Genomic DNA, 16,270 nt, shown 5'->3' with positions numbered 1-16,270 from the left:
GTTACAATCAAGAAACGAATTTATTTAACCCAAGGTTAACATGATTAGTCTTAAAGGTTAATACTTATTTCTCCTATATGCTTAAAGGTTAATACTTATTTCTCCTATATGCTTAAAGGTTAATACTTATTTCTCCTATATGTTAGTTATATTCATTATAAGGATAGGGAACATGGAGATTTAGCAGCAAACATCAGCCCAACAAATGAAAATCCTTTCACCAATGCTCCCCTTAAGATCTATTTAGTCTTAAGATATGATAAAGTTACATTTTCACATAGCAAGGACACAGTGATTTATAACAAAATACAGTGATCTATTACAAAAGAGAAAATCCATTAACTCAAAAAGTCTAGTATTGCTAACATCAAAAACTACTATATTTCCTTTTCTATAGTCCAAATACATTGATTAATATATTCCCAGGTGCCTAAGGATATGGAGGCCTGGCGGCAATCATTGACTCTACAAGAAGAAAAAGCCCTATGCTAATTAAGACTCTCAAAATACTCCAAAACTCTCTGTGCTGTTTATGGTTAAGAGGTAGTAAACAATCATGTGCGTAGTGGCAGGAGTATGGATAATCCTGTCACACAAGCTAGTCTGTCAGCAGAGAGGTTTGACCTGAGACATCCTTGTCCTACCCAGAGCAGGGTATTAGCAGCAATTATTGACACAACAAATGAAGAACCCTTCACCAATATAATTCCTAACCAACACACTATACTAATAATTTCTAACTCCCTAAAATAATTTGCCTTTAGTAAGTCTAAAACATCTCGTGCCTCTCAGATTGGGAGGCTGTAAGCAATCACGTGGCTGGACAAACCTATACAGGTGGGCTAGATAACCTTCAGAGCAGTCCGTAAGCTGAAACACTCTTGTCAAGCCCAAGAATTTTTATTGCCTTGGAGCTGCACGTTTACTCCTTCTCCAAGAGAAACGGTTATGGGGGAGAGCCCCCCGTAAAGTCAGAGGTGTAGGTGAGAGCATAAAACAGACTCTGGTTTTGGGGTTAGATGCTCGGGAACAGGGGGTTTCCTGAGGCTTGATCACGCCTTTGCGTATGCCAAGCCTCTTTCCTCATGACCTTTGCCATGGGCGGAGTTCCTCACGCTGGCTCCCGGCCTGAGATGAGTGCAATTGTGTGGTAGTTTGAGCATTCTTTGGCATTGCCTTTCTTTGGGATTGGAATGAAAACTGACCTTTTCCAGTCCTGTGGCCACTGCTGAGTTTTCCAAATTTGCTGGCATATTGAGTGCAGCACTTTCACAGCACCATCTTTCAGGATTTGAAACAGCTCAACTGGAATTCCATCACCTCCACTAGCTTTGTTCGTAGTAATGCTTTCTAAGGCCCACTTGACTTCACATTCCAGGATGTCTGGCTCTAGATGAGTGATCACACCATCGTGATTATCTGGGTCGTGAAGACTTCTTTGCTTCCCAATTCCCTTCTTTCATCCATTCCCTCAAATTTTATTGTGTTCAGTATGTGGCAGACACTGGCAAATCATTTCCCTTTCTTCTCCCCTGCTGCTGCTGCTAAGTTGCTTCAGTCGTGTCCGACTCTGTGCAACCCCATAGACGGAAGCCCACCAGGCTTGCCCGTCCCTGGGATTCTCCAGGCAAGAACACTGGAGTAGGTTGCCATTTCTTTCTCCAATGCATGAAAGTGAAAAGTGAAAGTGAAGTCGCTCAGTCGTGTCCGACTCTTCAGGACCCCATGGACTGCAGCCCACCAGGCTCCTCCGTCCATGGGATTTTCCAGGCAAGAGTACTGGAGTGGGGTGCCATTACCTTCTCCTTCCCTCAGTTCAGTTCAGTCACTCAGTCGTGTCCGACTCTTTGCGACCCCATGAATCACAGCACGCCAGGCCTCCGTGTTCATCACCATCTCCCAGAGTTCACTCAGACTCACATCCATCGAGTCCGTGATGCCATCCAGCCATCTCACCCTCGGTCGTCCCCTTCTCCTCCTGCCCCCAATCCCTCCCAGCATCAGAGTTTTTTCCAATGAGTCAACTCTTTGCATGAGGTGGCCAAAGTACTGGAGTTTCAGCTTTAGCATCATTCCTTCCAAAGAAATCCCAGCGCTGATCTCCTTCAGAATGGACTGGTTGGATCTCCTTGCAGTCCAAGGGACTCTCAAGAGTCTTCTCCAACACCGCATTTCAAAAGCATCAATTCTTCAGCACTCAGCCTTCTTCACAGTCCAACTCTCACATGACCACAGGAAAAACCGTACCCTTGACTAGACGGACCTTAGTCGGCAAAGTAATGTCTCTGCTTTTGAATATACTATCTAGGTTGGTCATAACTTTTCTTCCAAGGAGTAAGCGTCTTTTAATTTCATGGCTGCAGTCACCATCTGCAGTGATTTTGGAGCCCCCAAAAATAAAGTCTGACACTGTTTCCACTGTTTCCCCATCTATTTCCCATGAAGTGATGGGACCGGATGCCATGATCTTCGTTTTCTGAATGTTGAGCTTTAAGCCAACTTTTTCACTCTCCTCTTTCACTTTCATCAAGAGGCTTTTTAGTTCCTCTTCACTTTCTGCCATAAGGGTGGTGTCATCTGCATATCTGAGGTTATTGATATTTCTCCCGGCAATCTTGATTCCAGCTTGTGTTTCTTCCAGTCCAGCGTTTCTCATGATGTACTCTGCATATAAGTTAGGGGAACATAAAGAACTCCAGAGAAGTACAGTGGTGACGTGGGTTCTGAAGCCACATGTCTTACTAACTACGAGAGTTTACCTTAACTACTTGAGCGACAGTTTCTCATCTCTAGAATGGGCATGTTGATATAGAATCTGCTGCAGTGGATGTTTCTCTTTTTCCTTTGTGGGTCCATCTAGCATTCACCCCTGCCCTTCTGTTAGCACCATAGCACCAGATCTTTCAAGGTAGTTCACTAGTATGTGCAGCCCTCCAGCCTCTTAGCTCAGAATCCAAAGGTGCCAGCTCCTTTCCTTGCCCCAGGTCCCAGGTAGGGGTTGGGGACTCCCTCCTGAAGGACTTGACTCTTGAGTGAGGGACAGGCACAGTGCCTGGTGAGGGGACAACTTTGTTCCTAGAGTATAGTGTTGGCTGTGGGTTTGGCTGCCCAGCCTTTGGAGCTGTCCAATCTCCATTGATATGCCCTGAGTTCCCAGTATCTGTCCAAGAAACGTTCTTTCTGTTGAAGGCAGTGATCTGTGTCTGGACAGCGCACCCAGAACCCTGACTGATTCCACCACCACCACGCTGTGAAGCCTAAATGGAGTAGCAAGGGTGGCCATTCTTACTGGAACTCAGATGAGTGGGTGCTATAACTTCAGAAACACAAAGCAAACTCCCAGACCAGACTCTTGGGAGTGGTGGAAACAGGGTAGTTCATCCGGAGGTGTTCATGAGGAGGCTGGGATGGGCTGTGTCCCCTCTTACAGCATACACAGGGCTCCTCTGAAGACCCCTTTCTTGGTTGGGAAGACCCCTGGAGAAGGGAATGGCTCCCCACTCCAGTATTCTTGCCTCAAGAATCCCATGGACGGAAGAGTCTGGTGGGCTATAGTCCATAGGGTCGCAAAGAGTCAAGACAGGACTGAGCGATTAACAGACACACACACCTGGTTTTCAGAGTTCTCTTGGCAGGACCCTGGCTTCAAGTCCCCTTCTCTCCCATCATTCCATCCCCTCCCTTGCCCAGCAGCTCCCCATTCTCCCATTTCTGCCTTCTTTATCCATCTAAGACCTTTCCCAAATAGGTCAGCTTAGCCCCTGGCCTTTCTCCTTCCATCAGGTGTTCCATCACTGGTAGAAGTGAACAGAAGAGCCTTCTCAGAAGGCAGGGGAGAAGGAAGAGCTGCAAATGCACAGGGGCAGGGGGTCTGCTCCCCACATTCCCACTGGGTCGGCTTGACCACTTGATGCAGACTTTCTGCTGCAGCTCATCCTCCACATTCAGAGGACTTGTGATGACTGTAAGCTTGTTAGTTTTCTTATTTGTCTCTGGACTTCTCTGATGGCTCAGATGGTAAAGAATCTGCCCGAAATGTGGGAGACCAGGTTCGATCCCTGATCAGGAAGATCCTCTGGAGCGAGGCTTGGCAACCCACTCCAGTATTCTTGTCTGGGAAATATTTGTCATTAGCCATGTATAATTCACCTTTGAGTGAAAGCATGCTGCTTACTAAGGGCCCCTAGGAAGGCTTGAACACTGGGTTGACTCACCCAGATCAGTGGATGCCTGAATTCACATTGATTGGATCTGCTTGAACTCCTACTGGTTCAAATAAAGATAATTATAGCTGACCTATAGTGCATACGACACACAAGGCAACCCACCCATCTGATTCTCCTCCCAACCCTAGGAAGTAGGTGACACTATCTTTCAACCCAGGTGGGGACCCCGAGGCACAGACAGGTTAAGCAACTAGCTTTTCATCAGTCGGTGAGCGGCAGAGCCAGGGTTCGGCTCTGGGGACTGGCTATTTCTGCTCCTCATAGGGATGGGGGCCTGGGACATGGTGTCTATCTTGCACAGAAGACACGGCAGGTGGTTCTCAATTTCTACGGTGATGGACAGTTTAAACACTTTAATACTGATTTTCTTACTCTATTTGGCAGCGTCAGGTCTTTATTTGCCACATGGGGTTGCCATCGAGGCACGAGGGCTCAGTAGTTACAGCACCTGGGCTTAGTTGCCTCACAGCATGTTCCCCAAACAGGGATCGAACCCGCGTCCTCTGCACTGGAAGGCAGATTCTTAACCACTGGACCACCAGGGGTGTCCCGACAAGTTTGTATTTTAAGGTTGTCCACCCAAAATCCATTTCCCTTCTTATCTCCTAACAGAGTGCAGATTTGCGGTGGTCTCCACCCTCCAGGGAGGGCTCCTAGAGCAGTGAATCTGTGTCTCTTCCTCACCTGTCCCTTAGGAAAACTCATCTTCCCTCATAAACACGTTATGCCAAATTCCATCTGGCACTGGAATTCTGAGCAGAGAAGGACAAAACGGTGAGCAGGATGTGGTGGCTCAGCGTGCCGGGTTCAAATCCCAGGCCCTCTACTTCCTAGCTGGGTGGTTTGAGTAAGTCGCATGACCTCCTGGACAGTTTGTTCCTACATAAATGGGGACATGTATGGTTGGGCTTATGATTCAATCGGATGGTAAGTGAGAAGTACTTCAAACAGAGCCCTGCAGAGTAAGCCCCCACTGGAAGGACTACAAGCAGGGCACCCTGTCCAAATATCCATTTATCTTGCCACCTGGATGGGGGCCCTGGGGTCCCCCCGGTTCCCATCCTTTCCCACCCTGGCCCTTGCCTCAAAGAGTGCCCGTTAGCCTTCAGGGAAGGTCCCTTCCTAGCCCTGTTCTCGGTTAGCTAACCAGCCTGACATCCACGTCCTCCTACCCCGGAGTCATCACCCCTCCGTTTCCCAAGAGCCCCTGCTCTTCAGGCCTCTGTCCTGTGAGTCCCTCTGCTTGAACCAGTGCTGCCTCACACAGCCGTGCAGGCTGCCCACCGCACACAGATTCCTGGCTGCAGTGGGAAGCTGGGAGCTGAGATGCAGCCCATGTTCCGTGTGACAAGCTGGGAGCCCTGATGTCGGGGTGCCTTCCTTTTCCTCATTCATAACTCTGAAGGTAGCAGTTGCCCCAGTAAATTGTCCTTCCCCTTCCTCTGGCCAGAAAACTTCTACTCATCCTTTACTCTCAGCTTTCGTGTCACCTCCTCTGGGAAGCCCACCTGAACTTTTCCAAAGGGAATTCCAATGCCCTGTCCCGTGCTTCTGTAATTCTCTGCTACTCCCCTGACACAGCGACAGTTGATCCTCTGACTGAAATGATGTCTTTTTCGTCCCCCACTGGGCTGCGGGCTCTAGGCAGTCTGCAGGGCTGCAGAATCAACAAATGACTCAGCCAGGAATGGGAGTGGGGAACAATTTATTCTCACAGCTGAGCAAATGGTGAGGCCCAAAGCCTCGATAGCAGCAGAGGCAGCCCCCTCCCAGCCACAGCCCTCTCTTCCTGGTCCCGCAGCTGCAGGCGGGCCGGGTCAGGAGCCAGGGGGACAGCCAGGGTGACAGGCCTCCCGCCTTGGGAGCCGGCTGGCCACAGGGCAGCAGTGGGCAGCAGTAGCAGCAGCAGGGTATGGACGGGGGCGGGGGCTGTTAGTTGGGCTGGCGGACTCCCACCCTTCCAGGGATGGTGCTTGGTGGGGGGTGGGGGGTGCCTAGACTGTGAGCTGAGTGGGGGGGCATCAGGAGCGGCTCAGTCGGCCATGAAGATGCGGCTGGAGATGTCATCCAGGAGCCAGTCGATGCCAGGCAGCAGGTTCTCCCCGGTGACGGCGCTGCAGCCCTGGATGCACCAGTGGTGGCTTCGGATAGAGTCCAGCTCCAGGGCCTGGGAGGGCGGAAGGTGACGGCGGGCCCCAGGGGCCAAAGGCCCTGCCCACCCTCAGCCCCTTCCCTCCCCTGGCCCCAGAGAAATCCAAGCCCCCTTCAAAGGCCTGCTTTGGGAAGCCTCCCCTGGCCCCTGGTGAAGACCTGCTGGCCTCCCAGGGCACCTGGGCTCTCTGTCACCACCATGCCAGCACTACCCCTTATAATAAGATCGCAACAAGGGCCCCCGATGTTGTGCTATGGGCCCTACAAATGTCCTCTTATCCATTCACCCCCATGGCCCCGTAAGCCAGGGATTGTGTTTGCCATTTCACTGAGGAGAAAACTTCAGAGAGGTTAAGCAGCCTGCCTAAAGTCACACAGCTAATCAGTGGCAGAACCTAGATTCTAACCCCACTCTTTCTCATTCTGGTATTCAAGCTTCAGAGTCAGAGTTAAGATGTAACCTGCGGTCACACAGGCCTGTGTTTAAATCCTGGCTTGTCTGCTTCCTGGCTGTGTGACCTTGGGTGAGTTACCTAGCCTCTCTAAGCCTCCTTCACCATCTGTAGAATGATGATAATGGTTCCTGCCTCAGGAGGTTGCGGCAAGAACTGAGTAAGGTAGTCCACGCAGAGAGCCTGGCACACAGAAGGCACCCACTGCTTGCCCGTTAGTTTTCCCCGGGGACAATCCACCTGCCGGTCTGCCATGCCCCAGGCTGCGGAGCACAACTCTGTCTTCCATCACTGAATCTCCAGGACCCTGAACAGGTCCTGCCACACAGCAGGGGCTAATAAATGCTTTCTAAACAAATCAACAAAGAATCACATGCCCCTATTCCTCTGTGAGCTTGTGCCAAGGCCTGGACTCACCTCGCGGATGGCGTTAGAGGACAGTGCTCCGGGCAGGTCTTGCTTGTTGGCAAAGATGAGAAGGGTCGCTCCGGCCAGGCGCTGGAGAAGAGAAACAGAGTTACCCTGAGGCGGGGTGGAGGCTCAGAGGGCAGCCCAGCCCCTGCGCTAATCACCCAGAGCAGCTGGGGTCAGAGAGCAGTTTGGAAGATTAGAGCAAGGTCCCATGGTGGTTGCAAAGACACAACTAGGGTGGGCAGTGTGAACACGGCCTTCCTGTCCAGCCATTATGGGCTGGAGGGAGCTGTGGGCTGGGCTGAGACCCTGGTTCCAGCACAGTCACACCCAAGTGGGCACCTCTCTCCTCCCTGCATCAGATTCCTCTTCTATAAATGGGAGGGGGTTGTGGACAAGGGGAGGGGGTGATGGACAAAGGGGAGGGGGTGAGGGACAAGGGGAGGCATTAGAGACAAGGGGAGGGGGTGATGGACAAGATGATCCTCAAGCCTCTGCTCCTAGACTGCTCTGACCTGATGACCTGACATCAAAAAGAATGCGACTATCCCAGGGCCTGTGGGGCTGTGGGCAATGAGCTTCCCCTCCTCCAAGTTCATACAGTCCCCTAACTGTCCCACTACCCTGAGAGGCCTTCCTCTCTGCCTGTGATTCCAGTTATTTCCCTCTGTGTGTTTGTGACCAGGAGTCCCTCCATGTGGATGGTGGCTCTAGCCCTTAAAAAGGGCCTTGAGGTGCCAGGCCAGGGCTGAACATTCAACAGCCAGGATCTCACTGGATCTGCTTGACTGCTGGTTAGGCCTGTTGTCCCTAAATAATCATTAACAACTCCCTCTTTAACTCTCAAAAGGGTCCTGATTTTCAGCTAAATGCATGGAGTAACCTGGATTAAATCCTGGAACAAAGAAAGGACATTAATGGAAAAACTGGTGCAATCCAAACAAAACCTGTAGTTTGGTTAACAGCAACTTGTTAATTTCTTATTAAATAGTTTTAACAAATGTTTGGCAGTTCTGTAAGATGTTCACATTAAGGGAAACCAGGTGAAAGATACATGGGTAACTTTTCACTATCTTTGCAACTTTTCTATAAATCTAAAATTTTATTTAAAGAGCATTTTGGCCCAGACAGTACATTTTAAGATCACCGTAATTATTAATATAATGCCCATGTGAGAAATGCAGTGGCGATTCAGAGAAACTAAGTGCCTTGCCTAAGGTCACAAAGCAAACAGTCCAACTCCACTGCCTGCCAAAGCTTCACACACCAGCCTCAAGTCATCCTCCCCAAAGCCTGACTCAAGGTGCAGAAACTGAAGCTCAGGGTGGTGAAGCAGTGACGCTGCAGGGACATGGACCCACATCTCAGTCCACACGGACCCGTGTTCTGCTCATGGCACTGTGAGCCTCCCCAGGGCGGGTGTACAGGTTGTCTCTGCCTCCCCAAGGGTGCTGGACATGTGGTGAGGGCTGGGTGAAGGAACAGACCCCAAATGAGCATCCCCCTGGGATCATGGACCCCGTGGGGAATCGGCTGAGGGTAGTGTTCACACATCCACACAGGTGCACGAAGCACTGGGACCTGGACACTGGGGGAGCCCCCTGCCCACCTCCTCCACCAACAGGTTCTGGAGCTCCCGCTGGCAGTCCTGCATGCGTTGGCGGTCGGCGCTGTCCACCACCCAGATGAGGCCGTCTGTGCTCTCAAAGTAGTTTCGCCAGTAGGACCGCAGGGACTTCTGGCCGCCCACATCCCAAATGTTCAGCTTGAATCTGGACAGGGCAGTGGGGGCTGCAGGGTCAGTCTGGCCCCCACCCGCCCTCCCTGCCCTGCGCTGGGCAGGCCCACCCTCGGGGACTCCGCTCACCCTCGGTGCTCCAAGGTCTTGATGTTGAAGCCTAGTGTGGGGGAGATGGTGTCGATGTCTTCGCCGTTGAACTTCTTGAGGATGGTTGTCTTGCCGGCATTGTCCAGGCCCCTGGGGGCACGCCGGGTTAAGGAGAAGCCCCCAGGCTCTGCGGGCTGGTGACATCATCCCAGGGCCCCTCTCTGACCACATATAAAAGTATGTTGAGTACCTGCCTGACCTACACGATAAATGTGAAAATATATCATCTGACCAGATGCTCTTAATTCATCCCACAATATACACAGTTGGCCAGGCTACCCTGGTTGCTCAGTGGTAAAGATTCCACCTGCCAATGCTGGAAACTCGAGTTCGCTCCCAGGTCTGGAAGATTCCACACATCAAGAAGCAACTAAGCCCGTGCACAACTACTGAGCCTGTGCTCCAGGAGCCACAACTACTGAAACTCGCGGGCCCTAGAGCCCCTGCTTCACAAGAGAAGCCGCCACCAGGACAAGCCTGCGCACCACAGCTAGAGAGGAGCCCCGACTCACCGCAACTAGAGGAAAGCCTGTGCGGCAACGAAGACCCAGCACAGCCAAATAACACAAAAACATAAAATAAAAATGTACTGTTGGCCAAAAAGTCCCTTCGGTTTCGCCACAGATGTTACAGAAAAACCTGATGGACTAATTGCCAACCCCATGCTTAAGGCCTATGCTGCTCCAGAATACCTCTGGCTCTGGGGGTGCCCTGGAATCACAGTCCCTGCCCTGTGCAGCTTCCGCTCCAGTGTGAGACAGCTGGACTGAGGCCCAGACTGTAAGGAGCTGGCTTTTTGAAGGACTAGGGGAAGAAGAGCATTCCAGGGAGCAAGTATCTGGAGGCAGCCACCGTTGCCCTTTTGTTTCTGGAATATTCCAAAGCCTTTGGTGCTGAGTGTGCAAACAAATGGGTAAGTTCACCAGCCGGAGAAAACCACCCTCCTTTTTCCTTCTGACACCCATGGGGGCTTACAGCTGGGACTCGGGGGGGCGGTGAGAGGACCTCTCCCGAGACGCACCCTTAGTCCCTGATCACTGGTGGCTGATTGCTCTCCTCATCGCCCCCCAGTCCAGCTCCATCACCCTGCTTCCTTCTCCACTGGATCATTCTCATCAGCTGATGAGCGGATGTCTCCCCCACCAAGAAGAAGCGGACAACACCCTCTCTTGACCCCTCTCCCCCCGACTTTTTCCTTTATCTCGTTCCCTTTACAGCAAATCTCAGGACTGTTGTCCATACTCACCCTCTGCAGTTTCTGTCTTCCTGCTCCTCTGTGAACCCATGAGACTTCTGCTCCCACTGCTTCCCCGAAACTGCTCTAGCCAAGGTCAGTCCTTAGAGACGCCTTGCTCTCCACTGACCGGGTATCCTCAGCCCTCTTCCTCCTGCTCCTGGCCAGCCCCCTCCTCCACTCCGGGACACGGCCTTGCCTGGCTCTCCTGACTTTTCTGGTCACCCTTCCTCATCGCCCTGACCTTTTGATCTGAGCTTGGCCCCTAGGTTCTCTTCCCTGTCCACACACACTCCCTCAGTGGTCTCACCCAGAATTATGGCTTCAAATACCATCTTTCTGCTGATGACTCTGAAATTCGTACGTCCCACCTGGCTGCTCCCCTGGACATTGGTCTCTAGATCCAGCCGCCCGGGTAACACTTCTAGGATGTCTCAGCGGCATCTTACAGGCCCAATCTGAGCTCTCATCTTCCCCTTGAATGTGTTCCCCACCTCCTTCTATAATACCTGTCAGCAAGTGGCTCCTCATTCATCCTATCACTTAGGAGCCACGCTTGACACCATTCTTCTAAAGCTCATGGCCAATTCAGCAGCAACTGCTGCTAGTCTATCAAGGTTTAAATCAACGTCCGTCACTGCCTCCATCCTGATCCAAGCTACCATCCTACCTCACTTGTGTTACTGCGGTAGCCTAACTGGTCTCAGCTCTCACTTCCTCTCTGCACTTCTCATTAAAGGAAACATCCCCTACTGTACAGTATGGGGAACTCTACTCAATATTCTGTAATAACCTATATGGGAAAAGAATCTGAAAAAGAATCAGTTCAGTCGCTCAGTCGTGTCTGACTCTTTGTGACTCCATGGACTGCAGCACACCAGGTTTCCCTGTCCATCACCAACTCCTGGAGCTTACTCAAACTCATGTCCATCCAGTCAGTGATGCCATCCAACCACCTTAAAAAATGGATGGAAAAAGAATGTGTGTATATATATATATATATATAAAACCAAAACACTCTGCTATATACCTGAAACTAACACAATATTGTAAATTAACAATGTGCATGTGTGTGCTTAATCATGTCTGATTCTTTGCAACTCTATGAACTGTAGCCCGCCAGGTTCCTCTGTCCATAGGATTTCCCAGGCAAGGATACTGGAAGGGGTTGCCCCTTCCTACTCCAGGGGATCTTCCCACCCAGGGACTGAACACCTGTCCCTTTCGTCTCCTGCATTGGCAGGCAGATTCTTTACCACTTGCACTACCTGGGAAGCCCCAAAATCAACTGCAAAATAAAAATTATATTAAAAATTCTAAATTTAATGCAAAATAAAGTTAAAATGCAAAAAAAAAATTTATTGAAAAAAAAAAATATGGGACTTCCCTGGTGGTCTAGTGGTTAAGACTTCACCTTCCAGTTATTCAGGGGCTGTGGGTTCAATCCCTGGTCATGGAGCTATGATCCCACAGGACTCAGAGCCAAAAAACAAACGACATAAAACAAAAGCAATATTGTAACATTCAACAAAGACTTTAAAAATGGTCCTCATAAAAAAAATCCACAAAAATAAATAAACAGAGGAAAATTTCAGAACTAAAGGCCCCACCTGAAATACCTCTTTCATCTGACCTCGCCTTCGGTGTTCTCACTCCCTCAGGTCACACACTTCCTCCTTGACAGTCCTTTGAACACACCAGTCGGCTTCCTCCTCAGAGACCTTGACACTTGCTGTTTCCTTTGCTTAAACATTTTTCCCCCAGATCTCTACATAATTCATGCCTTACCTGTCTAGATTCAACTGTCACTTTCTCAGGATGGTCTTCTTTGACCACCGTATTTATGCAGGATTATTCTAAGTGCTATATATTTTACTTATTAACTTTGTTAACATTTTCTTCCCTCAGTATCACACAAAATGTCCGAAGGTAGGATTTTTGTTTGTTTTGCTGTTTTCCCTAGCCGCCCAGGACAGAACTTAGCACATAACAGGCGCTCAATAAATGTTTATTGGATGAGTGAATTCTCTGTGCCTGTCTTAAAAACAAACATGATGTAAATGTTACTAAGTTATTTGTGCACATAAATGTCTCCTCTCTGCTGGGGGGTGAGGCAAGTCCAGCTCTTGGATCTCAGCTTGCCCCCCACCCCGCCACAGCCTGGCACGGAAGGGGGGAACGGATGTGCACGCCTGCGAGTGAGACTCAGAAAATCGGCAAGGCCCTCGGGCCTACAAGCCGTCAACCGCGGGGACTCCGTCTGGCCGTGAGACAGCAAAGAGATGGACAGTCGGACCCACACGAACCTAGCGACCGCAGACGGCGCCCCTCCTCCGCCCTCTACAGGGAGAGTAGGGCGGGGCCCGCACGCCCCCGAGAGGCCGACCCTGAGGGCGGGGCCGAGGCCCGGCACCCTCCAACTAGGGGAGGAGGCGCCCAGGGCGGGGGAGGCCCGCGGCCCCACGCTCGGGCCGACGGGTGGTAGTGTTCCAGTCTCCAGCCCCGCCTCCCCCTATATTGAGACACCTGGTCCGGCCGCCGCGCCGTGACGCCCACACCTTGGAAAAGAAGCCCCCCCCACCTCGTCGAGCCGGTGGTACGGCCTCCTCCCGGCTACCCCCCGCCAAAAGCTATGGTAGGGCCCACGAGCGTGACGCGCAATGGGCAGTTGGTACAGGCCGGCCGGCCGCACAGGCAGCGCCCGGTAGGGGGCGCCTGACACTGCCCGCCCGGCGGGCCCCCCCCCGCCCCCCCTCCCGCTACCCTCGCGGCTCCGGCTCCGGCGTCAGGAAGGATACAGCATGAGCAGTCGCAGCTCCCGCTCTTTCTGCTTCATCTTCTTCAGTATGGTCAGAAGCCCCATGTCCCGGTAGCCCCCTCCCGGCCGCCGTTTCTTCGTATCCCGGGACCCCTTTCCCTGCTCCTATTGGCTGTCACGCCCACGGACAGCACAGCCTATTGGCTGGCTCCTCGATTGGGCCCGCCCTCGTTCCCACGTGACCGCGAAGGCGCCGGGAGGTGGTGGGATGCACAATCCTTCTAGCCTGCCCGGTGGGGGACGCTTCAGCGCGGCCGCTCGCGTTAACTCTTCGCATCCCCAGTTCCTGGGAGACCAGGGCACCGCGCTTCCAGGACCTCAGGCACGACTGGAACGGAAACCTGAAGTTCCGGTGCTGTGTCTTAGCTGCAGAGGGAGTAGTTCTGGAGTCAGAACCGAGAGCCCCAAGGCCGTTTACGTCACCCTGGGGCTACTTTGTTCCGCGGAAACAGGATCCAGATCCTGCTGTCTTGGGCCCTGGAAGGCGTCATCCTAAATCTGCCAGTGTTAGGGCTTCCCCTCATTCCCTGGCTTCCGAAATCAATCGTAGGGGGTAGGCTGGGAATTCTTCATCCAGGGTGGAAATGCCCCTGAGGAAATGTGTAGGGCTGTCAGTGGTTGTTCCAATTACAAGGCAGAGCGCCTGTCGTCTAGAGGTCACTGGACAGACTTGCACAAAGAATTGTTCTGCCCAAGATGCCCATTGTTTCTCTGTTGAGAAGCACCATTTTTCATTTTGCCAATAAGAAAATTGATGCTCGCATGTGCTTAGCATAACTGACATGTAGGTGCTCAATAAATATTTGTAGTTTAATGAATGACTTTGTCCAAGAGTTTGGTTCTTTACGTTCTCAAGTCCAGAATAAGTGAGGAAGCCGAGGCCAGGGACTCTGCAGATTGTAAACTCAGAAGGATGAGCTTGGGATTTCACTGGCAGCCCAGTGGTTAAGACTCCCTGCTTCCACTGCAGGGTGCAGGGGTTCTATTCCTGGTCGGGCAGCTAAGATCCAGCATGCCACTCAGTGCCCCACTCCAAGAAAAAGAAAGGTGAGCCTTGCACTTCCCTAGCGATCCAGTGGTTAAGACTTCTTTCTTCCATTGCAGGGGGGTGTGGGTTCAGTCCCTAAATGGGGGAACTAAGATCCCTCCTGCTGTGCCAGGAGGCCAAAAAATTAAAATAAAAAACGAAGGGTGAGCCTTAGTGTCTTTGTTTTGAGCCCTTCCCAGGAGAATGATGGGGTGACTGTGAGTAGGCAGTAGAAGCAGCTGTGTCTAATGATTGGGAAAGACCAGTGCAGCACTAGCTGAAAAGAATGATTTCTGTGACATTTTATAAAGCATCCACGTTTCCTGCTTTATCTTCCCTGCAGCCCTAAGAGATTTATTTCCTTTCTGTAGATGTGATAGTGGAGTCCCCAGAGTTTAAGGAACTTGGGCAGCAATTTAAACTAGGTCTGGTGGGCAGTACAGAGCATTGTTTTTCTGGGTTCCTCCATGGTGTTTGTCTACAGAGGAGAGGTCTGGGGTGAGCTGGAACTTCCCATCTTGCAGAAGAAGGTTGTAGAGAGATGAGGGCTGGACAGAAAGGGGTGCCTGGTGGGGCCCCTCAGTCAGCACCGCTTGCGCTCCGCAAGCGCCCCCAAGGGGAAAAAGTGACAGTAATTTTTCTTCAAAGGCTTTGAAATACAGCTAAGATCACAGTGTGTTTCCATCGTGCCTCCCTGAGTCTACACTACGGAAATTCTAGCACTAGCACATGAACATTTATGACAAGGAAGTTCACTTTGGCATGGTTTGGAACAGCAAGAAATTGGAAAAAAATCAAAGAGTCGTCAGTGGACATCAGTTACCTAAGTTGGGGTAATCGTGTGGTGGTTTCTATTAAGCCTTTGAGAAAGGTGTAGTATTGGGTTGAGCAACAAGTTTGTTCAGGTGTTTTCATAAGATGTTACAAAAACCTGAATGGCCATTTTGGCCAACCCAATACCTGCATGGAAAGATGTGCAGGCCATATTAAGTGAAAAAAAAGAATTTCAGGCCCATTTTAATTTTTGAAATGACAATAACCCCTAAACAATGTTATTTAAACTATGGGATACTAAGTAGCCCATTAAGTAGATTGTAGAGTTATTTTAGCGTCACAAATAAATTGGACCATATGAAATTGCTCATATTTGACCGTTTGGACCACACAGATACCAGTTTCATATAGCTCGGCCAGGTAGCATGAGCAAAAATTAAATAGAAGGAACGAAACAGAAAACACAACATTTCTGGGATTTCCCTGGTGGTCCAGTGGCTAAGTCTCCTTGCTCCCAATACAGGGGACCCGGGTTTAATCCCTGGTCAGAGATCCCTCATGCTGCAACAAAAAATTGAAGATCCCATGTGCTGCAACCAAGACCTGGCACAGCCAAATAAATAAATAAATAAAACATTGCTGCCTGTGCCCTTGAAGAGAAGGTACGTGGTATTTGTTAGCACGTTTGTTTCTGATATTTATATCAGATTCTGATTTATATCAGAATATATGTACTCACAAGGTCATAGTCACAGAAGTTTGAAAATTGCTGCAACTCCGCTGTTAACGCTGGAGCAGGTTTGAGGGAAACTTAAAATTATTGCTGTAAGCACTTCTGGGTGGTCTTACTTCACTACTGCTGTTGTTGCTGTTATTAAGGCAATAAGTCGTGCCCGACTCTGTGAGCCCGTGGACTACGGCACGCCCCTGACACACGGATCAAACACAGGGATCAAACCCACATCTCTACCGTCTCCTGCGTTGGCAGATAGGTTCTCCAGCACCAGCGCCACCTGGAAAGCCCTGTTAGGAGCCTGGTGAAAGTTATTTTCATTTGCCTCATGGAAAGGAGGAAAGGTTGCTCTTGAGGAAATAAAATCTTTGGGGAATACCTTTGAAAGAAAACTGGGAAAGAAGATCTCTAGAGCTGTAGTTATATATAACTGTGAATATATATATATCTTTTGAATATATACATATTCACAGGAAAGACTCATGAGCTTAAAATACCCAAATCCTGACAGCTCTGAAACCGGCTTTGGAAGGGAGAGTTTCTTGGAACTAAGTAA

General features: G+C 50.5%; 1 protein-coding gene across 1 annotated transcript; it reads right to left on the bottom strand.

Moving 5' to 3' along the window:
• Positions 5,915–13,609, bottom strand: ARL2 (ADP ribosylation factor like GTPase 2). Its single transcript, XM_005699871.3, has 5 exons — positions 13,161–13,609; positions 9,108–9,218; positions 8,850–9,012; positions 7,247–7,327; positions 5,915–6,393 (listed from the first exon to the last, which is right to left on the bottom strand). Exons 1-5 carry the CDS (start codon positions 13,223–13,225, stop codon positions 6,259–6,261), a joined length of 555 nt encoding a protein of 184 aa, XP_005699928.1. The 5' UTR covers positions 13,226–13,609; the 3' UTR covers positions 5,915–6,258.

The sequence above is a fragment of the Capra hircus genome, chromosome 29 (assembly GCF_001704415.2).
Source record: "Capra hircus breed San Clemente chromosome 29, ASM170441v1, whole genome shotgun sequence".
In the NCBI taxonomy this organism is placed as follows: domain Eukaryota; kingdom Metazoa; phylum Chordata; class Mammalia; order Artiodactyla; family Bovidae; genus Capra; species Capra hircus.
The sequence above is the reverse complement of the archived record's forward strand: the minus strand, read 5'-3'. Positions and strand labels throughout refer to the sequence as shown.